Source organism: Giraffa tippelskirchi, chromosome 13, assembly GCF_054371585.1.
Source record: "Giraffa tippelskirchi isolate mGirTip1 chromosome 13, T2T-mGirTip1v1.2.pri, whole genome shotgun sequence".
NCBI lineage: Eukaryota > Metazoa > Chordata > Mammalia > Artiodactyla > Giraffidae > Giraffa > Giraffa tippelskirchi.
The window spans coordinates 98,772,049-98,798,915 of NC_137287.1; the positions used below are offsets into that span (position 1 = coordinate 98,772,049).

The window sequence follows — 26,867 nt, forward strand, 5'->3', positions numbered from 1 at the left end:
CTGAAAGAGATGGGAATACCAGACCATCTGACCTGCCTCTTGAGAAACCTGTATGCAGGTGAGGAAGCAACAGTTAGAACTGGACATGGAACAACAGACTGGTTCCAAATAGGAAAGGGAGTACGTCAAGGCTGTATACTGTCACCGTGCTTATTCAACTTACTTGCACAGTACATCATAAGAAATGCTGGGCCGGATGAAGCACAAGCTGGAATCAAGATTGCTGGGAGAAATATCAATAACCTCAGATATGCGGATGACACCACCCTTATGGCAGAAAGTGAAGAAGAACTAAAGAGCCTCTTGATGAAAGAGGAGAGTGAAAAAGTTGGCTTAAAGCTCAGCGTTCAGAAAACTAAGATCATGGCATCCGGTCCCATCACTTCATGGCAAATAGATGGGGAAACAGTGGAAACAGTGGCTGACTTTATTTTTCTGGACTCCAAAATCACTGCAGATGGTGATTGCAGCCATGAAATTAAAAGGCACTTACTCCTTGGAAGGAAAGTTATGACCAACCTAGACAGCATATTAAAAAGCAGAGACATTAGTTTGTCAACAAAGGTCTGTCTAGTCAAGGCTATGGTTTTTCCAGTGGTCATGTATGGATGTGAGAGTTGGACTATCAAGAAAGCTGAAAAAAAATAATAAATAAATAAAAAAAAAAAAGAAAGCTGAGCCACCAGAATTGATGCTTTTGAACTGTAGTGTTGGAGAAGACTCTTGAGAGTCCCTTGGACTGCAAGGAAATCCAACCAGTCTATCCTAAAGGAAATCAGTCCTGGGTGTTTATTGGAAGGACTGATGTTGAAGCTGAAACTTCAGTACTTTGGCCACCTGATGTGAAGAGCTGACTCATTTGAAAAGACTCTGATGTTGGGAAAGATTGAGGGCAAGAGAAGAGGGGGACGACAGAGGATGAGATGGTTAGATGGCATCACTGCCTCAATGGACATGAGTTTGGGTAGACTCTGGGAGTTGGTGATGGACAGGGAGGCCTGACGTGCTGCTGTTCATGGGGTGGCAAAGAGTTGGACACGACTGAGCGACTGAACTGAAGTGGAGGGAGTTAGTGAAGAGACTGAGGATTTAGTGGAATTTTAACAGCCCTTAAATAGCAAGTGAATTGGATCTATTTTCATCATAAGATTAGGAATATTTTAGGATATCATCTTATTGGAATGGTTCTAATTTTTACTTTAACATTTTTGTGTGAATTCACATTATTTATTCATTTATACAAATTTTCAGTGAAAATACTTGGAAGGGGAAAACATTTTAGGTTATTATTCACATGCATTCAGTGTTTGACTCTAAGGACAATCTATTAATGAGTGGTAATTGGTTGATGAATATGATTTCACAAAACATTTCAGAGAAAGAGATGACAGGATTTGGTAATATTTTTTAAAAAGGTTATAGTCTAATATGAATGGATAGTCATTCTTTTTTTGATTAAAAATAGAAAACCATTAAAGTAATCAATACTATCACTTTTAAGAATGAACAAAGAGATTAAATGTGACAAGTATAATATATTATGGTAGTCAGTTGATGGAACAAGAAATGTGATATATCAACCAGTTACTTAGTGATAGTAAAAAAACAAAAAATAACCTTTATTGTTTGTATAACTTGAAGATAGTGTTTAAAGGAGCTTTAAAGCAAGATTAAATTATTTATGATCAAAACCTGTTTTTAAATTTAAGGATCATCAGTGGGAAGCAGTCACTGTGCCTGAAGAAAAAGTGCAAATATACAGCATTGAAGGTATTAAACTCGTTTCCTATCATTTCTGTTGGAGTAGAAGTTGCATATTCTATGGAAAAACTCAGTAGACTGATGAAAGCAGATCAGCGTTTTCATATGTTCACATTCATAAATGTGATGGTTCACTATCATCAAATTCCCTGACCCTGTGTTACCCCCAATATCTTGTATTTATTTCCTTCCCTATCTAATCTAAAACCTATATCAGTCACTTTCTTGTCAATATGTGCTGGACAGAAATCATACACCTTGGCAGACTGGCACCACTGCAAATTCAGATATCAAGACATTTATTTCAGTGGGCATGTAGTGCTATTTCATGATAGTTTTTATTTGTATTTTCCTAAAACCAGTGGTGTTACTGGTCGGGGCATAGACTTGGATTACCGTGATATTGAATGGTTTGCCTTGGAAATGAACAGAGATCATTCTGTCGTTTTTGAGATTGCATCCAAGTACTGCATTTTGGACTCTTTTGTTGACCATGATGGCTACTCCATTTCTTCTAAGGGATTCTTGCCCACAGTAGTAGATATAATGGTCATCTGAGTTAAATTCACCCATTCCAGTCCATCTTAGTTCACTGATTCCTAGAATGTCGACGTTCACTCTTGCCATCTCCTGTTTGACCACTTCCAGTTTGCCTTGATTCATGGACCTAACATTCCAGGTTCCTATGCAATATTGCTCTTTACAGCATCGGACTTTGCGTCTATCACCAGTCATATCCACAGTTGGGTATCGTTTTTGCTTTGGCTCCATCCCATCATTCTTTCTGGAGTTATTTCTCCACTGATCTCCATTAGCATATTGGGCACCTACTGACCTGGGGAGTTCATCTTTCAGTGTCCTATCTTTTTGCCTTTTCATACTGTTCATGGGGTTCTCAAGGCAAGAATACTGAAGTGGTTTGCCATGCCCTTCTCCAGTGGACCACAATCTGTCAGACCTCTCCACCATGACCCATCCATCTTGGGTGGCCCCACAAGGCATGGCTTAGTTTCGTTGAGATAGACAAGGCTGTGGACTCATTGGAAAAGACCCTAATGCTGGGTAGGATTGGGGGCGGGAGGAGAAGGGGACGACAGAGGATGAGATGATTGGATGGCATCACCGACTCGATGAACATGGGTTTGGGTAGACTCCGGGAGTTGGTGATGGACAGAGAGGCCTGGCGTGCTGCAATTCATGGGGTCGCAGAGAGTTGGACACGACTGAGTGACTGAACTGAACTGAACTGAAAACCAGTGGTGTTGAGCACTTTCATGTGCTTAATGGCCATTCACATATTTTCTTTGTGAAGTATCTGTTTAAATATTTTGTGCATTTCTTTATTGGACTGCATTTCTTTACTGGACTATCTTTTTATTATTAAGTTTTTGAGTTCTTATGTATCTTGGATAGGAATCCTTTGACAAATATATGTTGTATGAGTATTTTCTCCCTGTCTGTATCTTGCTTATTCATTTTCTTAGTGGTCTCTTTTAATGAGCAGAAGTTGTTAAATTTGAAGTCCACATGATCAGTTTTTTTTGTTACATGGTTATTGTTTCGTGTGACCTGAGAAGTTTTTGCCTACTACCAAGTGACATAGATTTCCTTCTGTTTTTCTATAAGAACTTTATGGTTTTAACTTTTATGTTTAGAATTCTGATCCGTCTCAAATTAATATTTGGTTATGGTTCGATACAGGGTTTTAGGTCCATATGGGTATACAGTTATTCCAGGACTAATGGATGAAAAGATTTTCCTTTCCTCACTGGATTTCATTGGTTCCCTTGTTGAACATCAAATGACTGATTTAAGTGTAGGTCTGGCAGAAAGTGAAGAAGAACTAAAAAGCCTCTTGATGAAAGTGAAAGAGGAGAGTGAAAAAGTTGGCTTAAAGCTCAATGTTCAGAAAAGTAAGATCATGGCATCTTGTCCTATCACTTCATGGCAAATAGATGGGGAAACAGTGGAAACAGTGGCTGACGTTATTTTTCTGGGCTCCAAAATCACTGCAGATGGTGACTGCAGCCATGAAATTAAAAGGCACTTACTCCTTGGAAGGAAACTTATGTCCAACCTAGACAGCATATTGAAAAGCAGAGACATTACTTTGTCAACAAAGGTCTGTCTAGTCAAGGCTATGGTTTTTCCAGTGGTCATGTATGGATGTGAGAGTTGGACTATAAAGAAAGCTGAGCACAGAAGAATTGATGCTTTTGATCTGTGGTGTTGGAGAAGACTCTTGAGAGTCTCTTGGACTGCAAGGAGATCCAACCAATCTATCCTAAAGGAAATCAATCCTGAATATTCATTGGAAGGACTGATGCTGAAGCTGAAACTCCAATATTTTGGCCACCTGATGTGAAGAGCTGACTCATTTGAAAAGACCCTGATGCTGGGAAAGATCGAGGGCAGGAAGAGAAGGGGACGACAGAGGATGAGATGGTTGGATGGCATCACTGACTCAGTGGATGTGGGTTTGGGTGGACTCCGAGAGTTGGTGATGGACTGGCGTGCTGCAGTTCATGGGGTTGTAAAGAGTCGGACATGACTGAGTGACTGAACTGAACTTGCTGTTGTAGTTGATTCCATTGATCTGTTCCCTATGCCATTACCACATTGTTTTAGCTCTGTAGATTTATAGTGAGTCTTAAAGTCAATAGTGTGTAAGTCTTCTAATATTATGGGGTTTTTTTGAGGACAGTTTTGGTAATTCTAGACCTTTTGAATTTCCATGTAAATTCTAAAATTGGCCTATCAATTGCTACAGAAAACTTGCTAGAATTATGATTGGGTTTGTAGTTTGATATCAGGAGAAATAACATTGTAACAGTAGTAACAATTTTGTGATGTAGTTATTCTTTTAGATGCATTGGAATAGATTTGCCAGATTTAGTTAGAAATTTAGTATTTCATGTCCTAGAAGGTCTGTAGTTTTAGGTTTCAAAATCAGGGCATTGTTGAACTTCATAGGATGAATTTGCAAGTGTAGTCTTCAGTTTCCTCTAAGAGTATGTGAAGAATTGGTGGTGTTTCTTAAGTACTTGGTAGTACTTACCAATGAAGCAATCTGGACTTGTTCTTTCACTTTTCTTTGGCTCTTAACTACAAATTCAGTTTATTTAATACATAAAGGGTTTTTCAGATTATTTATTATTTTTTTCTTGAGTAAACTTTGGTATTTCTGTCTTTCAAATATGTTTCATCCATGTTGTCAAATTTTTTGGCATAAAGTGGTTTATAATGGTCCCTTTTTATTATTTTGTTGTCTGTAGATTTGTGTGATGGTCCCCCATCACTGCTTATACTGATAAGTTGTCGCTTATCTTTTTTCCTAATCAGTCTTATGAGAGATATATCAATTTTTTTTGATGTTCTCAAATAACTAGCCTTTGGTTTCACTGATTTTTCTCACTTTTGTGTTTTGATCTTCAGTTTAATTGATCTCTGCTCTTATATCTATTGTTTCTTCTCTTCTTCTTACTTTGTTTAATTTGCTTTCCTGTTTTTAGTGTCTTGGGGTGAAGTGGAAGTCATTGATCTGAGACCATTTTTTCTTTTCTAATAACAGCCTTTAAGTGCTTTAAATTCTTCTCCTAAGTACGTACTTAGCAGCATCGTACAAATTGCAGTATGCTGTGCTTCCATTTTCATTCATTTGATTCTTTTTAAATTTCTCTTTTGATTTCTTCCTTGACCCACAGATTATTTAAAAGCACTTTATTTAGTTTCTGTATACTTGGGATTTCAGGAATACGTTACTGATTTCTAACCTGATTTCATTGTTATCAGAATATACTTTGTGTGATTTGAAAATCCTTTCCAATATGTTGACTATTAGGTTATGACCCAGATACGGTTTGTCTTAGTAAATGGTCTGAGTGCACTTGAGAGGAACGTGTTTTCTGTCATCCTTGGGTGGAGGGCTGGGTTTTTCTGTTGTTCAAGTCATACATCCTCCCTCATTGTTTACCTACCTGTTCTATCAATTATTGAGAGAGAGGTGTTGAAGTCACCACTATGGTTGTGATTTTTTTTCTATTCATTCAGTTCTGTTATTTTTTACTTCAGGTATTTTGAATTTCTGTTATTAGTTTTATGAACATTTAGTGGTATCATCTTTTCATAAATTTATCATTATGAAATGACTGTTTTTCCTGTGGTAATATTCTTTGCTCTGTAATCTATGTAATACTAATATATTCTCTCCCAAGTTTCTGTTAGCTAATTATAATGTGGCGTATCTTTAAGTAATTTATGTCCTGTATATTTAAAGAGGGTTTCTTATAGGTGTCATATACTGGGCATTGTTCTTTTAAATGTAATTTGACAGTTTCTGCTTTTTGTCGTTTTTAATATGACTGTTGATCTGCTTTAAATTTATTATCTAGCTTTTGTTCTATGTACCATCCTGTCTGCCATGTTTCTTTTTTTTTCTTCATTTGTGTTACTTCATTTTCAGGGGTTCCACTGTATTTCTTTTGTTGGCTTTATATTCACTTTTTGAATGGCTGATTTAGGGTTTATTTTATACATGTTTAACTTAATAGTGTGTATGTTCAAGTAATATTATACCTCCTAGGAACCTGGTAGGTTCTTATAAAAACAGTCAACTTCTGTTTTTGCTTCCCTGGCCTTTGTGCCACTACTGTCAATAGGACTAAAAATCTTTTTGCTTTTAAATGTGTCAAAGACCTCAAAATATGGTATAATAATATTTTTCTTTATGCAACCAATTAACTTTTAAAAAGATTTTTAAAATAGTTTAAAAAGTGCATTATATTTACCATTTGCAGTGTTCAGCTTTCATTTATAATATATGCAGATTTCCATCTGGTATTATTTTCCGTCTGCCTGAGTGACTTCTCTAATATTTCTTGTACTGCAAATAAGCTTTTTTTAATGTCAGAAAATTGTTGTTTATATTTTGAAGAAGTATTTTTTGTTTTATTTTTACAATTTATCATGGTTAAACTTTTATTTGTAATTAATTTTTTAATTATTTTTGGCAGCACTGGGTCTTCATTGCTGCATACAGTCTTTCTCTAGTCGCAGTGTGCTGCCTTCTCATTGCAGTGGCTTCTCCTCTTGCATAACAGGGGCTCTAGACCATGAGGGCTTCAGTAGTTGTGGCACACAGGTTTAGTTGCCCAATAGGACGTGGAATCTTCCCAGATCAGGAATCAAACCTATGTCCCCTGTTTGGCAGGCAGGTCCTTTTTTGTTTCCTAGGATTTCTTTTTTAACTGAAGGACAATTACAATGTTGTGTTGGTTTCTGCCAAACAAAACAACATGAATCAGTCATAATTATATATATTTCCTCATTCTTGACCCTCACTCCCCTCCCCCATCCTACCCCTCTAGGTACTCACAGAGCACGAGGCTGGGCTCCCTGTGTTATATAGCAACTTCCCACTAACTGTTTTACACATAATAATGTGTATATGTCAATGGTACTTTCTCAGTTCATCCTACCCTCACCTTCCCCTGCTGTGTCCATAAGTCCATTCTCTCCATTTTTTCCCTAAAGATAGGTTCATCTGTACCTTTATTCTAGATTACATATATATATATATATTAATATACAATATATATTTTGCTCTCTCTGAGTTAGGAGAAGGTACTGGCGACCCACTCCAGTACTCTTGCCTGGAAAATCCCATAGACAGAGTAGCCTGGTAGGCTGCAGTCCATGGGGTCACTAAGAGTCGGACACGACTGAGCGACTTCACTTTCACTTTTCACTTTCATGCATTGGAGAATGAAATGGCAACCAACTCCAGTGTTCTTGCCTGAAGAATCCCAGGGATGGAGGAGCCTGGTGGGCTGCTGTCTATGGGGTCGCACAGAGTCAGACACAACTGAAGTGACTTAGCAGCAGCTCTCTGACTTACTTCACTCTGTATAACAGGCTCTAAGTTCATTCACCTCACTATAACTGACTCAAATTCATTCCTTTTTATGACTGAGTAATATTCCATTATATGTATATGTACCACAGCTTCTTTATCCATCATTTGTCAGTGGACATCTAGGTTGCTTCCATGTCCTTGCTGCACTAAACATTGAGGTACGTGTGTCTCAGAATTCTGATTTTTCTCATACTCCCAGCATATGCCCAGTAGTGGGACTGCTGGATCATACATACAGGCTTCCCAGGTGGCTCGAATGGTAAAGAATCTGCCTGCAGTGCTGGAGACCTGGGTTCGATCCCTAGATCAAGAAGATCCCCTGGAGAAGAGAATGGCTACCCACTCCAGTATTCTTACCTGGAGAATTCCTTGGACAAGGGAGCCTGGCAGGCTATAGTGTATGGGGTTGCAAAGAGTTGGACGTGGGTGAGCAACTAACACTTTCACTTTTTCATGGTAGATTTATTTCTAGTTATTTAAGGAATCCACATAATGTTCTCTGTAATGGCTGTATCAGTTTACATTCCCATCACCAACAGTCCAGCATTTATTGTTTGTAAATTTTTTGATGATTGCCATCCTGACTGGTGTGAGATGATACCTCATTGTAGTTTTGATTTGCATTTCTCTAATAATGAGTGATATTGAACATCTTTTCATGTGTTTATTGATTATCTCTGTGTAGTCTTTGGAGAAATATCTGTTTAGGTCTTCTGCCCATTTTTTGATTGGGTTGTTTGCTTTTCTCATATTGAGCTGTATGTCCTGCTTATGTATTTTGGAGATTAATCCTTTGTCAGTTGCTGCTTTTGCAGTTATTTTCTCCATTTGAGAGTTATCTTTTCATTTTGTTTATAGTGTCCTTTGCTGTTCAAAAGCTTTTTAAATTTTATTAGGTCCCATTTGATTATTTTTGGCTTTATTTCCATTAATCTAGGAGGGATGTCAGAGAATCTTGCTGCAATTGATGTCAGTGATTGCACTGCCTGTGTTTTCCTCTAAAAGTTTAATAGTTTCTGGATTTGCATTTAAGTCTTTAATCCATTTTACTTGTGAAATCCCATGGACAGAGGAGCCTGGTGGGCTTCAGTCCCATGGGATTGCTAGAGAGTCAGACATGACTTAGCAACTAAACAACAAGAACAATGATGTTAGAAAGTGTTCTGATTTCATTCTTTTACATGTAACTGTCCAGTTTTCGCATCACCACTTATTGAAGAAACTGTCTTTCTCCATTGTATATTCTTGCTTCCTTTGTCAAAATAAGGTGCCCATATGTGTGTGAGTTTACTTCTGGGCTTTGTCTTGTTCCATTTGTCTGTATTTCTGTTTTTGTGCCAGTACCATATTGTCTTGATGACTGTAGCTTTGTAGTATAGTCTGAAGTCAGGGAGGCTTGATTTTGATTAATCTAGCTCTGTCTCTTTGGGGTCTTGTATATTTCAGTACAAACTGTGAAATTTTTTCTTTTAGTTCTGTGAAGAATGCCATAGGTAGTTCGATAGGGATTGCAGTGAATCTGTAGATTGCTTTGGATAGTATATTCATTTTGACAGTATTGATTCCTCCAATCCAAGGACATGGTATATCTCTCTGTGTTGTCTTTGATTTCTTTCATCAGTGTCTTACAGTTTTCTGTATACAGGTCTTTTGTCTCTTTAGGTAGGTTTATTCTTAGGTATTTTATTATTTTGTTGCAATGGTGAATGGGTCTGTTTCCTTAATTTCTCTCTCTGATTTTTCACTGTTAGTGTCTAGGGATGCAAGGGATTTCTATGTATTTATTTTATATCTTGCAACTTTATTAAATTCATTGATTTACTCTAGTAATTTTTGGTGGCATTTTTAGGGTTTTCTGTGTATAGTATGTCATCTGCAAACAGATTTTTACTTCTTCTTTTCCAATCTAGATTCCTTTTATTTATTTATTTTCTCTGATTGCTGCGGCTGGGACTTCCAAAGCTATATTGAATAATAGTGGTGAAACTGGGCACCCTTGTCTTGTTTCTGATCTTAGAGGAAATGCTTTCAGTTTTTCACCATTGAGAGTAATGTTTGCTGTGGGTTGTAAATGGCCTATATTATATTGAGGTAGGTTCCTCCTATGCTGATTTTCTGGAGAGGTTTTTTTTTTTTTTATCATAAAAAAGTGTCAAAAGCTTTCTGTGCTTCTATTGAGATGATCATTTGATTTTTATCTTTCCATTTATTAATATGGTATATCGCATTAATTGATTTGTTTATTGAAGAATCCTTATATCCCTGGGATAAACTCCACTTGATCACAGTATATTGTTGGATTTAATGTGTTGCTGGATTCTGTTTGGTAGAAATTTGAGGATTTTTGCATCTGTGTTGATCAGTGATATTGGCCTGTAATTTGCACTTTTTGTGATAACTTGGTCTGGTTTTGGTATCAGGGTGATGGTAGCTTCACAGAATGAGTTTGAGAGTTTTCCTCCTTCTGAAATTTTTTCAGACAGTTTGAGCAGGATAGATGTTAGCTCTTTAAATGTTTAATAGAGTTCGCCTGTGAAGTTGCAGGTGGATTCTTAACCATTGGACCACCAGGAAGGTCCTGAGAAGTATTTTTGATACTTGTACAGACTTCTAGATTGCCTATTGTTTTTGTTTCAGTTTACTTTAAAGATGTTCTTCTCCTGTTTCTTGGCTTGCATTGTTTCTGATGAGAAGTCAGTCATTCTCATGTTTGTTCTTTTTGTTAAGTCTTTTTTCCCTTGGCTGCTTTTAAGATTTTCTCATTAGTAGTTATAAACATCTGATTATAGTCCTTTAGTGTAATTTTCTTCACATTGTTCATTCTCAGAGTTCATTGAGATTCCTTCTGAAGTTTTTATCCATTGCTCTTCACATTATTTTTTTATGCTCCTTTTTCTCCTCTCCTTTGAAGGTTCTGACTACACACAGACTAAACTACATGAAGTTCTCCCACAGCTCACTGATTCTTCAGGTTTTCCCTCCAAGCCCAAGGCTTTTATTTCCACTCTTTTTTCCATTTAAATAGTTTTATATTGCTGTGTTCTATTGTGCTAATTAATGTTTTTCTGCAGTGTCTAACCTTCTAATCCTACTCTGTATAATGTTTATATCAGGCATTATAGTTTTCATCTCTGAAAGTTTGATTTAGGTCTTTTTTAAAGGTAAATTCTTAGTTTTAGAATAGTTTTAGATTACAAAAAACTTTCCAAACTAGTTTAGAAAGTTTCCATATACATCCTCAGCCAATTTCTCTTATTTTTTTTATTGTGGTAAAAATCACACAGCATAAAATTTACCATCTTAAGCATTTTTAAGTGTATAGTTCAGTAGTGTTAAGTACATTCACATTATTGTGAAACAAATCTTCAGAACTTTTCTTATCTTAAGCAGTTGAAACTCTATAGTCATTAAACAGTTCTCTTTTCCCATTTCTACCCAGTCCCTGTAACCACCATTCTACTTTTTGTTTCTATGAAATTGACTATTTTAAGCAGAATCATACAGTATGTCTTTTTGTGACTGGCTTATTTCACTTAACATAATGTCTTCTCCTGTAGTTTTAACATCATACCTTTTTATGGTACATTTGTCACTGTATCTTAAAAAGTCTACTTGAATCCTGTGTCTTTTTCTGTCTCATTACTTTTCCATTCATAGCCAATTTTGAGAAAATAGTTTTTACTAAATCTTTCCTTCTCTTGCTTTTCATTTCTGTTCTTTTCTACATCTGTTTTACATCCCACTCCACCAAAATTTCCACTGAAATTTCAGATGTCAAAATGACAATTAACTCTTATTATTAATATCATTATACACACTTCCATGGGCTTCCCTGGTAGCTCAGATGGTAAAGAATCTACCTGCAATGCAGGAGACCTGGGTTCAATCCCTGGGTCAGCAAGATCCCCTGGAGAAGGGAATGGCTACCCACTCCAATATTCTGGCCTAGAGAGTTGCATGGACAGAGGAGCCCAGTAAGCTACAGTCCTTGGGGTCGCAAAGAGTGGGACATGACTCAGTGACTTAACACTTTTACTTTTGTCCATGCTTCCTGCTTCCCTGGTGGCTCAGTGGGGAAGAATCCACCTGCCAATGCAGGAGACGCAGGTTCGATCCCTGTGTCAGGAAGATCCCTTGGAGAAGGAAATGGCAACTCATGCTAGTCCTCTTGCCTAAGAAATCCCATGGACAGAGGAGCCTGGCGGGCTACTGTCCATAGGGTTTCAAGAGAGTAGGACATGACTCTTTTGCAACAAAACACCAACATACATGCTTTAGTCCTTAAACTAACACTTTGTGGCACACACACAAGGACAGTATGGCTTATGCTCAGGACTCTTCCAGACCTTACACTCTCTCTGTTCATCTGACTATTTATTTGTATCTTTTACTGTCGTTTGTGATAAAGTGGTGATGTAGTCTACCTGTGTGGAGCAAGCACGATCTGAGTTTCTACATAATTGGCACAGATGGATTCTGGATATCAAGCGGTCAGTTCAATTCAGTTCAGATGCTCAGTCACGTCTGACTCTTGGCGACCCCACGGACTGCAGCACACCAGGCTTCCTTGTACTTCTCTGTCTCCTACAGCGTGCTCAAACTCACGTCCATTGAGTCGGTGATGCTATCCAACCATCTCATCTTCTGTCACCCCCTTCTTCTTCTGCCTTCAATCTTTCCCAGCATCAAGGTCTTTGACAATGAGTTAGCTCTTCACATCAGGTGGCCAAGGTATTGAAGCTTCAGCATCAGTCCTTCCAAAGAATATTCAGGGTTAATTTCCTTTAGGATTGACTGGTTGGATCTCCTTGCAGTCCAAGGGACTCTCAGGAGTCTATACCAACATCACAGTTCTAAATTATTAATTCTTAAGTACTCACCTTTCTTTGTGGTCCAACTCTTACACATCTGTACATGACTAGTGGAAAAACCATAGCTTTGACTATGCAAACCTTTGTCAGCAAACTGATGTCTCTGCTTTTTAATATGCTGTCTAGGTTGGTCATAGCTTTTTTCCCGAGGAGCAAGCGTCTTTAAATTTCATGGTTGCAGTCAGCATCTGCGATGATTTTGGAGCCCAAGAAAATAAAGTCTGTCACTGTTTCCATTGTCTTCCCATCTGTTTATCATGAAGTAATGGGATTGGATGCCATGATCTTAGTTTTTTGAATGAGTTTTAAGCCAGCTTTTTCACTCTGCTTTCACCTTCATCAAGAGGCTCTTTAGTTCCTTTTCACTTTCTGCCAGAAGGGTGGTGTCATCTGCATATCTGAGGTTATTGGTATTTCTCCCAGCAATCTTGATTCCAGCTTGTGCTTCATACAGCCCAGCATTTCGCATAGTGTACTCTGCATGTAAGTTAAATAAGCAGGGTGACAATATACAGCCTAGATGTACTCCTTTTCCTATTTGGAACCAGTCAGTTGTTCCACATCTGGTTCTAACTGTTGCTTCTTGACCTGCATACAGATTTCTTAGGAAGCAGGTAAAGGTGGTCTGGTATTCCCATCTCTTTAAGAATTTTCAGCAGTTTGTTGTGATCCACACAGTCAAAGGTTATAGCATAGTCAATGAAGCAGAAGTAAATGTTTTTCTGGAATTCTCTTGCTTTTCCTATGATCCAGAGGATGTTGGCAATTTGATCTCTGGTTCCTCTGCCTTTTCTAAATCCAGCTTGGACATCTGAAAGTTCTCGGTTCATGTACTGTTGAAGCCTAGCTTGCAGGATTTTGAATATTACCTTGCTAGCGTGTGAAATGAGTGTAATTGTGTGGTAGTTTGAACATTCTTTGTCATTGCCCTTCTTTGGGATTGGAATGAAAGCAGTAGTTCTAGTGAAAAAGAATATCTACAGTTGCAGACTAGAGGAATGGTGAAGTAGCAGCTCCACAGGGTGTTAGACCCTGTGTTCAATTTACAGAAATATATAAAAGACTCCATGGACAATTTTTGTTTCCATACGTAGTTAGTACCAGAATTCACTCAATACTGTTAAATCCTAAAAGTTAATTTTGTTTCAGTTCATTTTAATTGGTATGCTGCGTGCTTTTCTTATTTATAATATACCTATAGAGTGGTATCATAGAAATGAATATAAACTAATCAGTGTGATTTATTTGTGTACAGTGAGAGAATCGAAGAAGCTACTGACTGTAATTCTGAAAAATACAGTAAAAATTAGTAAAAGAGAAGGGAAAGAATTGCATTTGTATTTTGATGCATCATTAGAAATCACTAATGTGGCACAAAAAATTTTTGGTGGAAATAAATATAGGGTAAGTTAAACTTTTAAATATTTTCATAGTTATGGGAACTTTCAGTTACTTGGGACTGTAAGTTTCAGTGATTTTCTTTTTCCTCTACAATTCTTAAATAACATACAGATTTTTAGTCCTTTAAATTTGTGTTGTGGAATGACCATCATATTATCAGCTGCACCCTTTCAGATACCTATTAGAATGAATCTCAGATGACAAAATGAGCAGCAGCTACTCAAAACATTTAATGATGAATTCCTTCCATGTGTTTAAAAAATGAAATGAGACAAAGCCTTGTTTTTAAGATACTAAACATTGTGAGAATTACAGAATATGTCTCATAAGAAGTCTTAAGTGGTGTATAGAAAATGATGCATAGAAGTTGAGGAAAGAGAATGCTCATTAAGAGTCAGATCTGAAGGAAAGGCTATGGAGTTGGACCTTGAAATGGCCTTTGAAATTAATGGGATGTAGGTAATATGTTTTCCAGGATTGTGGAAGACATAATGAGTTGGATTTGTTTAGGAATCAAGGTAACAGTTCATGTTATATTTAGGGAGATATTCAGATGACAAGTTTGGGTGATGCCTGTCTTAGTTTGTTTAGGCTACTGTAACAAAAATAACATGGTTTGGTGTCTTAAATAAGAAACATTTATTTCTCACAGTTCTGGAGGCCAGAAGTTGGATCAGTGTGCCAGCAGATTCAGTGTATGGAGAGGGTCCATTTTCTGGTTTATCAATGGCAGTCTTTTCACTGTGTCCTTACATGGTGAGGGAGTTCTCTGAGGTCTCTTTTATAAGGGCAGTAATCCCATTCATAAAGGTTCTTCCCTTATGACCTAAACATGACCCAAAGGCCTGCCCTCCTAATACCATTCTTGGGGACTAGGTTTCAACGTGTGAGTTGTGAGGAGACACATTCAGTCTATAACATGGAAAAGATTTATGGTGAAAAATAGCAGATAATATGCTTGTGAGGAACCTTTACCAAAATTGTAGGCTAAGACTGTAGTTAGGAGGGAGTCACTGAAGTGTCCTGAGAAGAGTATCTATATGTATTTAAAATTGATTTAAGATAATTTGGTGATTTGGAAAGAAGCACGTATAGAAAATATTTGCATTAAAAATGGAAAGAACTGGGAGAAAATGACACCCCATTGAATTAATTTAATTTTAGGAATTTACCAGAAAACAAGGTATATCTGTTGCCAAAACATCTGTGCATATTCTTTTTGATGCAAGTGGATCACAGGTATGTGTCTCACTTACTTGATTTCTATCACTGGGCTAAGTTTAACCCTAAATAATAATAGCACAATTATAAGTTTGTCTTGGAGAATGAATAACTAAAAAATAAGTTACCTTAACACAGTGCTCCAATAAGTTATACATGACTTTGTAAACATGTTATTAATAATAATTTATTTCAGTACAGAAGGTAGATTGTTATTCATTAATACCAGTCTTGGTAACTTTAAAACCAGAAATATATGTTCTGCCACTAATGCCAAAGCCTCTTGTATGTCTGTTAACATTTGAAAAAGTGGGTGCTTTTTGTTGGGTCACTTTGTAGGATTGAAAATTGTAATAGTACATAGATATAAGACAAAAAGAACTAACCTTTATGAGTGTGAGATGAATGAGAGCTTTATGAAGACATCAGGGATTTTTGAGGACTTCCTATGGTTTGCACTTTTAAACACTTTTTCCTTATTCTCCAACAGATTCTAGTCCCAGAAAGTCAAATCTCACCAGTTGAAGAAGAGCATATTAGTTTGAAAGAAAAAGCTAACCTCCAAGAGAAATTGACTAAACCTCCAAAATATATCAAAAACAGTAATCAAGGGGATAGAAAAAATAGCCAGCCTGAGGTATATATGGTGTCAAAACCATCATTTATGAAGCAGCATAGGCAAATCATTGTTATAGAAAAATTTATCTAGAATTCAAATGTCAGTAACATTTTAGAGTATTTCCCTTGTCTTTTACAAATACAAACAGAAGATAGTGTTTCAGCACACTGTGTTTATATGGAAGGGTTAGGGATTTAGGACAGAGTATACTATATCCATGTAAGTTTCAAATTAGAGGTACATAGGAAAGTACTACTTTTTACATTTGTCCTTTCTGTCCTGTCTTTGCACTTGGCTTTAATGTAGAATACAAATTTATAATGTAATGTTCAGTTTATTTGCATGAGGAAAAAGCAAAATATTAGATTCTTTTTCCTCCTCCTTCATAAAGGATCTCCTCTAGGCCACATTTGATAGAACCATTTCTCAGCCCTTCCCTAAAGTCTAACCTCAAACTCTTTTGCCTCAAATTTGCATCTGCCTCCATGCTTCAACAGAGAAGGCAATGGCACCCCACTCCAGTACTCTTGCCTGGAGAATCCCATTGACAGAGGAGCCTGGTAGGCTACAGTCCATGGGGTTGCTAAGAGTCGGACACGACTGAGCGACTTCACTTTCACTTTTCCCTTTCATGCACTGGAGAAGGAAATGGCAACCCACTCCAGCATTCTTGCCTGGAGAATCCCAGGGACGGTGGAGCCTGGTGGGCTGCCGTCTATGGGGGTCGCACAGAGTCGGACACGACTGAAGCGACTTAGCAGCAGCAGCCATGCTTCAGTAAGATTGCTATTAATTTTTCTGATGATGTCCTTGATTCCAGCCTCCTCTGACCCTATACCTAGAACCAAGGTGCTAGTGATTATAATATTTCTCACATGATTTCCTCCTCATTCTCTTCACTGTTACTCATTTTAGCATACCTAGTAGTGTCTTTGATATTATTGTTCCATCCTGTGAGCTGCCTTGTGAGGTATACAACTGATTTTTCTCATACCAATATTCTAGTAGCATTCTTCTGCTCAGAAAGCCTTAAGATCTCTGTGTTTATCCCATTATATCTAAATTTTGACTTAGTTTGAAAACCTTCTGTAGTTTAATTTTACTCTTTCAAAATACCCTCCACTTCAGTATGGTCAGTTGCTTTACTCTGTCTGTTTTGTCACACTCATTCTTGCCTCTGTACCTTCATTCGTGCTGTTTTTACCTCTTCTTGTCTAAAGTGTACTTACACTTGTAAATCTTCATTCATTTTTACTTTCTTGATGGAGCTTTTACTGATTAATTGTTTTTACTAATTTCTCATCTTGCCTATAACTCTCACAGGCTCCTCTATACATTATGTTACTCACTATTTATCCCCTTTGTCTGTGTCCTTCATTAAATTAAAAATATCATTTTGTCAACTATAGTTCCATCAGGTGATTAGATTATAAAGCCTTTTTTGGGGTCTTTTATCACAATCATAACTTGAGTGCTTATTAAAAATGCAGATTCTTAGACTCTTCACCTTAAACCTATTGAATCATAACCCAAAGTCTGGAAAAGATCTTAAGCACACTGAAGTTTGAAAAACATTGCACTATTGTTAAACACCCCCTATGTTTTCAATAAGGATTAGCTGTTTGAAGCATTTATATGAATAACTTTTGGGATCCTATTCATTATATATAACACTAGGAACTGTAATTTCTTTAAGACAAATCTGCTGGTTCAGTAGCTTATTTTCTGGGTAATCTTAAAATTCACTTTTCTCCTGTCCTTCCCCACCTTTCCTCCATGCCCCATATACTGCTGCTGCTGCTAAGTCGCTTAAGTCATGTCCAACTCCGTGCGACCCCATAGACAGCAGCCCACCAGGCTCTGCCGTCCCTGGGATTCTCCAGGCAAGAATACTGGAGTGGGTTGCCATTTCCTTCTCCAGTGCATGAAAGGGAAAAGTGAAAGTGAAGTCGCTCAGTCGTGTCCAACTCTTTGCAACCCCACATACCTACTCAAAATTTCATCAGTATTTTTTCCTGTGCCTTTTTAAAAGTAACTATCTTCTGCCTCTTTACAGTTTGTCATCAGTACTCCTTTGTATGGCGTCCTCTGGCATGCCAATCCCTTGTAGTCCCACCTCTGCTTATCTATTTCTGTTGTTCTTATCAGTCAATTCTAGGCTAAAGTTAGAAAATGCAAACCTTTTTGGAACACTAGCTTGTGTGCCACTGTATCTCTGAATTCCTGTTTTTTTTTTTACTCCTGTTTTTTTTTAGCTTTTTACTCTAAAGGCAGTTTAGTCTTCACAGAATTTTGAAGAATGTTTAACATTATGAAAGCTTTCACAAACAAGTTTACATAAGTATGTGTTCCAAACATTGTCCTTATGAAATAGAACAGGAAACTGAGCCAGTGGTTAACTAGATAAACTGAGTATCAATAAAATATTTTTAGCAAACATATAAAGTTATGGTATTTCTAAGTCTGGATATTATTTAAAACAATATTCTCATTTTGCCTATTAATATTAGAATAAAATCCTTCAAATCAGACTAAAATACAGAAATATTTGAATATCATATTGTTTATAAACTATATCTTTTGTGTGTAGTCAAGATAAAATGTTATGAATAAAATTATAGGATATTTAATTTCAAGAGAGAATGTATATTTACTGTGGTTTTTTCCTCGTGGTTTAAGGTAATTACTCCTAGCAAAAGAAAAATGTCTGAAGCATCAATGATTGTTCCTGGTGCAGATAGATACACTGTGAGAAGTCCAATACTTTTAGTCAATACATGTAAGTTTTATAATCTTAAAAGATTTCTAACAATTATTATTTAAAGCAGGCATTTTTAAAATTTAGGAATATTCTGGACCTAATTTACCTAGAAGATAATTTTGAGATAGAAAAATTGATAAAATATGAACCACAGATGTCTTCTATCAAAAAATATCGAATGTGTGAGAGGTTTAATGGGTATCTATATAAATATTTTTCAAAATATTAATATCCAGTATTAAGAGCTTATTATAATTTAAGCAGGAATCAGCATAACATAGTGGATAAAGCATTAAATTAATCAGGCTGCTTGGGCTTGTTTCCCCACTTCCAGGTGTGTACTCCATAGCTAAGTTTAGAACCAGTTTCCTTTCTATGAAATGGGACTAAAGTGTCTAACCTCATCAGATTGTTTAAAGGATTAAATAACTATTCGTTAAATAAGAAGTATTGTGCAACATTTAGACAGTGCCTGGTATATACTAAGAGCTAAATAAAAGTTAAAAAATAATGCTATATACTAGTTGCTGTAAACACAGCATTATTTAATCTTTATGACAATTTAATAGTGACCTTCTGTTCCCAAAATCTGCTTGCCTACTGGGAAATTAATGTTTCACACACTTCTCAGACTTAACGAGTACAAAATAAATTCATCTTTCCACCCTCCCTGCCAGTTTCTTTCCATTTCTTACCTTGGTAAATGGAATCCATATTGAGTTACTCATCTAAATCAGAAACCTGGGACCCATCCTAGAAGACCCCGCTTTTTAACTTTCTTCAGCAAAAAGTATCTCAGTGATAGCAACAAACAGTTTTAAAATCCAACAAATATAAGTCCTTTTTCCTCCATTTTAGCAACACCACGAAAAAGAAGAATTAAACCACCACTGCAAATGACCAGTTCTGCAGAAAAACCTGGTGTTTCTAAAACATCAGAACAAGGAGTGGATTATGCTGTATCACTTAAATCTAGACCATCTGAAGAAAGAAACAGAGGAGATAATGCAGACAAAGTAACTTTACTTTGAAAGCATTTTTAAATATTAAGTTTTTATCACGTTATTGTAGAAATACTATTGAACTAACTTCTTTGCAAGCAGGGTCTTACTTTTCTTAAGCAGTGAGTGTCTTAATTTTTTTTAAAGTATTGCTTTTAAAATTTTTTTACATATCATTTTTTGTCCTTAAAAGTAAGGTCTTATCACTCACTGTGCTAACAATAGAATTTAGAAATATTCATTCAACTCTTGATTTATATGTTCAGTAAGAGAAATGAACTTGCCATCATTCTTGTATTCTGTTGTATGTGTTCTCAGATATACATACAGGATGCAGTAAAAGCCTAATAGAGGGGAAGATGGGCTTCCTGGGTGGCGTTAGTGGTAAAGAATCCTCCTGCAATGCAGGAGACCTGGGTTCAATCCCTGGGTTGGGAAGATAGCCTGGAGGAGGACATGGTAACCCACTCCAGTATTCTTGCCTGGAGAATCTCAAGCACAGAGGAGCCTGGTGGGCTACAGTCCATGGGGTCACAAACAGTTGGACATGTCTAAAGTGACTTAGCACAGCACAGAGGGCAGACAACTCTCTCTAATCCCAGAGCTGGAGAGGAGGATAAAGATCAGAAGATGCTCTTTTAGGAGATGGGGAGTGAGTTGATTTTTGGAGTCAGTAAAGGTTATTAGTCAGATGGATATTCTTTCCACGTAGTTGAAGAAGTGGGACAGAGCAGGGAATGGATAAGAGAAAGTTGTATCTTAGAGAAATAAGTAATCAAGAGATACAGATAAGTTTGTAGATGAATACCTCAAAGTTTTTGTTTTCTCTAAAGTGTGAGGATGGTGAGCTTCTCTTGAGGCAGAGGGCTCAGGGACACATGAAGATTTGGAATAAGCACTGAGGGATAGTGGAGAGGGCTAAGAATAAGTACAAGTTTTAGGCAGTGTTGAGGGCCCAGTTCAGATTAAGACTATAAAACTTATCATGGCATTAATTCAGTAATAAGTATAATTTCCTCAAGTAAAGCTTAGCAGTCTTGGTGTTACAGTTAAAAAAAAAAAAAAGATGGTAGATGTAAAAAGTAATGGTTATGTGGCAGAAAGATAAGGGTGGAACACACCTGTACACTTTCATACTGCTCCTCTCCCAGTATGGAGAACCACTGGCTAGATTAGAGCAGATAGGATGAGGCAGAATATCTTAGCTAGAGAGTGTATTTTTCTGATAGTGATGGCATATTTTTATTTTGTCTGAACAAAGTGTGTGTATGTGGCTGTGGAAAGAAAGAAGCTTGCTGTCGTCAAGAAGTTACCTGTGCAGTGGCCAAAACTTTGCAAGATCATTTGACACTTCAGTTTATATGTATATTGAGAAAAGACAGAATAGATGCAGGCTATGAGATCAAGAGCAATAGATGACATGCCATGGAGGTTCCAGAAATTCTCAGAGAGAAAAATTACATTATTTTTCTAGCTATGGCTGCGATCAGAAAATTTGTAGGCTCTAATGCCTCTTTATCTGCAATAAAAGTTACTTTCTTGTGTTTTAGGATAAGGGAGTATTCTAGAATGGGCATAATTTTATTAAAGAAATAGAACTACTATCCAACTTTTAATTGTAAGGCAAAATTTTAAAGTTTTAAACTTTAATACTGTTAACTTTTAAGAGACAATTTCATATAATGCCTTAATTCAAATTTATATTAAAATTTCTCCTATTTATAGCCTATCAAAACTGCCAAAGTTGTAGAAAAGACAGAAAATAAGGACACTGAATTCCCAAACCAAAATTTTAGTAAGTACTTTTTGGTTCAATTTTCATCATTCTTTCGTATAATATATATATACACATAACACATACACTCACACATATATATATATTTCTATACATTAACTTCAGTGAGTTTCATTTATTTGAAAAAGATTTATAATGAATACATTCAGCTGTATGCAGAGAACTTAGAAATTATGAAGAAGTATAATACAGCCAAGAAGTTTGGGTCTGGGAATGTGAAGATGAGATCAATCAATCTCTCCATCCCAGTATATGAACTTTGATCAAATTCTACACTAGCTTTCATTTAACCCTAGCAACTGTATGAAAAAATGAGGATACCATAATTTTTGTTTTATTTAGGTGAACTCCAGGAAATTGTTCCCGATTCACAGGCAGCAGGAAAAATAGATAAACCTGTGTAAGTATGATAATACCCATCTAATCATTTAGCCTATAATAATGTTACTCTATTGAGATGAATGTAACAAATTTAAAAGATCATGTAACATTTAAAAGACCATGGCATCTGGTCCTATCACTTCATGGGAAGTAGATGGGGAAAATGTGGAAACTGTCAGATTTTGTTTTCTTGGGCTCCAAAATCAATGCAGATGGTGACTACAGCCATGAAATTAAAAGACGCTTGCTCCTTGAAAGAATAGTTATGACAAACCTAGACAGCGTATTAAAAAGCAGAGACATCACTTGGCCCACAAAGGTCCATATAGTCAAAGCTGTGGTTTTTCCAGTAGTCACATATGGATGTGAGAGTTGGATCATAAAGAAGGCTGCACACCAAAGAGTTGATGTTTTCAAACTGTGGTGCTGGAGAAGACCCTTGAGAGTCCCTTGGACACCAAGGAGATCAAACCAGTCAATCTTAAGGAAAATCAACCCTGAGTATTCTTTGGAAGGACTGATGCTGAAGCTGAAGCTCCAGTACTTTGGCCATCTGATGCGAAGAGCTAACTCATTGGAAAAGACCCTGATGCTGGGAAAGATTGAGGGCAAGAGGAGAATGGGGCAACAGAGGATAAGATGGTTGGATGGCATCACTAACTCAATGGACATGAGTTTAAACAAGCTCAGGGAGATGATGAAGGACAGAGAAGCCTGGCATGCTGCAGTCCATGGGGTTGCAAAGAGTTGGACATGACTTAGCAACTGATAAATTTAAAGGAAGAGGCCTTTATGTTCTTAGAATGTAGTATTGGTTATAGAACTAATCATCTTTCAAGTATTATTATAGTACAGTGGTGAATAGCTTGTGTGTATTTTCCTGTATCAACTGATATAACTTCAAATTGAGAGACTTAAAATGAATGAAAGCTTTAAAATAATAAAGTATGAATAAGAAGAAATTTACCCAAGTTTAAATACACATGAAGATATATGTCATATACATGAGATGTATTTAGGTAGATCTCAAAATAGTAGCAATAATGGAACTTTTAAAATAATATTCTTTAATTATGTAGTATTAATTTTCATGACTTATGAAATTTTTTCATACTTTAACAAATTTCTATCAACAAACATTGACTAAGAAAAAGTCAAGACCTTAATACCAGAGTCATAGGCTAATGTTTTATAATGAGCAAATGAATTATTTTTCAGGTTACCTGGTGTTTTAGACAATACCTGTGGAGATAAAATGCACTCCAAAAGAGCATGTTGGACACCTGTAACAAATATTAAGCTGTGTAATAACCAAAGAGCAAGTACTTCATCAAGAGACACACTTAATCAAGGTGAAACATACAGTTTTCACTGTATATAAAATAGTTATTCAAAGAAATACTCATTTCTTGAAATGTCTTAACAAATATTTTGGTTTTAATAAATTTTATATATGATCAATTTATAAATTTAATAAGGATTAACTTCTCATTTTCACACTAGATATTGTTATCAACCAAAAACTTACTAAACAAAAGTCATCCTCTTCAATATCGGATGATAATTCTGAGGAAACAGGAAGGATACAGGATAGGAAGGAGATAATGCAACATAACAGAACAGATAAAGCAGAAGCAGATGACCGCAAACGAAGCAGGCAACAACCAAGTCACTCTACACATTTGGAAGAGAAAAGTATCGAAAATACCAAGCAGAGTGATTGGTGTATTGAATCTGAAACTACTTTTAAATCAGTTCTCCTAAATAAGACAGTTGAAGAATCTGTGATCTACAAGAAGAAATACGTGTTGTCAAAAGATGTGAATACTGATACTTGTGATCAAAGCCCTTCTCGAAAAAATGCAAAAAGTCATAGAAAATCAGGGATAAGATTGACGTCTGAGTTTAATTCCTGGGATTTGAGACAAAAAAACACGGTGAGTTTTCAGTATGTTTTATTTCTGCATACCCATAATATGCCTCCTTAATAACATAAAGTGAAAGAAGCTTGATTAATTGCTACAAATTTAATGTTTGTAATTCCCCTGTGCTTTTCTTAATTGAAGTGTAGTTGATTTATATAGTATTACATTAGTTTCAGGTATATAATATAATGATTCAGTATTTTTATAGCTTATATTCCTTCTAAAGTTATTACAAAACAACAGCTGCGTTTCTCTGTCCTTTGCAATTTACCCTTGTTGCTTATCTATTTTATACTTAGTAGTTTGCATCTCTTAATCCCATACCCCTATCTTACCCCTCTCCTCTTCCCTCTCCCCACTGATAGCCAAGAAAGTAATACCCTGTTCCTTAATTCAAGCTTAGACTCTGAGAATGAGTGCTCCTGAACTCCTTTCTGACCTCTCCCCAGTCCCACTAGTGCACAGCAGGCATATAAATAGGTATAGCGTGTATGAGCCCTGCAGTTCCTTGTCTCCTCTTGTTGGGTCTCCCCACTCTGTCCCTCAGATTCTTTTGAATATGGTATTGAACTGTCTATGGCGCTCTCATGTGCTTATCTTTCTTTTCAATAAATGGTTGTTTTGTGTGGTTTTTTCCCCATTTTAACCTACTAAAGTATAGAGACTGTGTTTTGTTCAACACTCGTTTTCCTGTGTGGCCTAGCACAGCTTTGCACCTAGTAGCGTCTGAAACATTTCTTGGATTTTGCCTTTAAGTTTGACAAGGTTTTTCAAGAAAGGATGTAAATGGGGTGGAAGAAACATGTTGCTTGTCCTCACTGGAGCCTCCTTTTTTCAGATTCATTGTCTGTAGAACATCTCCAGAACAGTTTTAGCTACTGTACACCATATTTTGAGACTGAAAGTTTCCTTTTTGTTGCAGTTACCATAAATCTTTTCTTTGGTCATTGCTACCAAGATGCATATTAAAGAAAATTTTCTAATCAGAATACATTTCCACTGGCAATAATGCAATCCTTTTCTTCACTGTGGCTTAAAAGATCCAGAATCTACAGGCCTTCATTTATCTTCCAGAGTATTACTAATACCTGGGTAGCCAGATTTCTAGAGTCAATGTAAAATGTTTATATATTGGAGCATTTTAGTATACAAGTGAAATATTTAATAGCCAATTTTGCGATTTTATATAATTAGATATTATTTAATTTGTCTTGACCAGACTACTCTTTATTTTGTTTTCAACCTGCAAATCACCTTTTCTGTCTATTTTAGCTGCTTTCTTTTTTAACCAAATCCTTTGTGTTATTTTTTCTTACCAGTATGCTGTTCTTCTTTCTAGTCTTAGCTGCTATTTAGTTTCTTCAGACCCAGAGGAAGTAAGGTTTTTGTTATCTGAGTGTTGATCTGTCCTTCAATTTTAAACTATTTTCATTGGCACTTAGAATCATTCCACAAAATTCTTCTGATATAGTCATTATTTTTACCTGGAAGCACCAGAACTTGATCATCTTTTCTAAGCTGTGCTCTGATTTTTTAAAAAATCAACTTCTTATTTTCAGAAGTTCTTTTCACTCCTTGATAGTGCCCTCTTTCTTACTATGCTAGAGTTTCTGCCACTCTCCTCCAAGATAGTCAACTGTCTGATCTGTTTTTCTTTCACTGGATAAACCCAGAGAAATAGAACCTTTATACTTGAGTAGTACAGATTTTCCACATTGACTCCAATTATGTCAAAGTTCTTAGTACACTCTTTTAGGGGAGGTTTGTTTTTGCCACATTTTTATCAAGACAAGTATACCCTGTCTTTATTCTGGTAATCTCCAGAAGAGGTAGTAAGTAATAGCTTATTATTTACTATATATAAAATCCTATGAACTTAAAAAGTGATTAAAATAGTATATTTTATGTCATGCTCTATTTGTTCAGTCCAGTCACTCAGTCGTGTCTGACTCTTTGAGACCCCATGGATTGCAGCATGCCAGGCTTCCCTGTCCATCGCAAACTCCCCGGAGTTTACTCATACTCGTGTCCATTGAGTCGGTGATGCCATCCAACCATCTCATCCTCTCTCGTCCCCTTCTCCTCCTGCCTTAAATATTTCCCAGCATCAGGGTCTTTTCGGATGAGTCAGTTCTTCGCATCAGGTGGCCAAAGCATTGGAGTTCCAGCTTCAGCGTCAGTCCTTCCAATGAATATTCAGGACTGATTTCCTTTAGGCCTGACTGGTTGGATCTCCTTGCTGTCCAAGGGACTCTCAAGAGTCTTCTCCAATACCACAATTCAAAAGCATCTGTTCTTCGGCACTCAGCGTTCTGTAGAGTCCAACTCTCACATCCATACATGACTACTGGAAAAACAATAGCTTTGACCAGGCAGACCTTTGTGGGCAAGGTAATTTCTGCTTTTTAATAAGCTGTCTAGGTTGGTCATAACTTTTCTTCCAAGGAGCAAGTGTCTTTCAATTTCATGGCTGCAGTCACCATCTGCAGTGATTTTGGATCCCCAAAAAATAAAGTCTGACACTGTTTCCACTGTTTCCCCATCTATTTGCTGTGAAGTGATGGGACCAGATGCCATGATCTTAGTTTTTTGAATGTTGAGTTTTACAAAGCCAACTTTTTCACTCTCCTCTTTCACTTTCATCAAGAGGCTCTTTAGTTCTTCTTCACTTTCTGCCATAAGGATGGTGTCATCTGCATATCTGAGGTTATTGATATTTCTCCCAGAAATCTTGATTCCAGCTTGTGCTTCGTCTAGCCCAGCATTTCTCATGATGTACTCTGCATGTAAGTTAAATAAGCAGGGTGACAATATACAGCCTTGATGTACTCCCTTTCCTATTTGGAACCAGTCTGTTGTTCCATGTCCAGTTCTAACTGTTGCTTCTTGAGTTGCATACAGATTTCCCAGAAGGCAGGTCAGGTGGTCTGATATTCCCATACTCTTGAAGAATTTTCCACAGTTTGTTGTGATCCACACAGTCAAAGGCTTCGGCATAGTCAATAAAGCAGAAGTAGATGTTTTTCTGAAACTCTTGCTTTTTCGATGATCAAACAGATGTTGGCAGTTTGATCTCTGATTCCTCTGCCTTTTCTAAATCCAGCTTGAACATCTGGAATTTCATGGTTCACATACTGTTGAAGCTTGGCTTGGAGAGTTTTGAGCATTACTTTGCTAGTGTGTGAGATGAGTGCAATTGTGCAGTAGTTGGAGCATT

At 36.7% G+C, this 26,867-nt stretch overlaps 1 protein-coding gene across 1 annotated transcript in view; it reads left to right on the forward strand.

Moving 5' to 3' along the window:
• SYCP2 (synaptonemal complex protein 2) overlaps nucleotides 1-26,867 on the forward strand; it is an 81,181-nt gene that overhangs the window by 27,660 nt on the left and 26,654 nt on the right. The window contains 10 exon segments of the mRNA XM_081559352.1: nucleotides 1,710-1,770; nucleotides 13,802-13,950; nucleotides 15,112-15,186; nucleotides 15,659-15,805; nucleotides 18,467-18,566; nucleotides 19,407-19,564; nucleotides 21,275-21,344; nucleotides 21,687-21,744; nucleotides 22,944-23,077; nucleotides 23,229-23,662. Of these exon segments, the coding sequence (XP_081415478.1) occupies nucleotides 1,710-1,770; nucleotides 13,802-13,950; nucleotides 15,112-15,186; nucleotides 15,659-15,805; nucleotides 18,467-18,566; nucleotides 19,407-19,564; nucleotides 21,275-21,344; nucleotides 21,687-21,744; nucleotides 22,944-23,077; nucleotides 23,229-23,662 (1,386 nt within the window).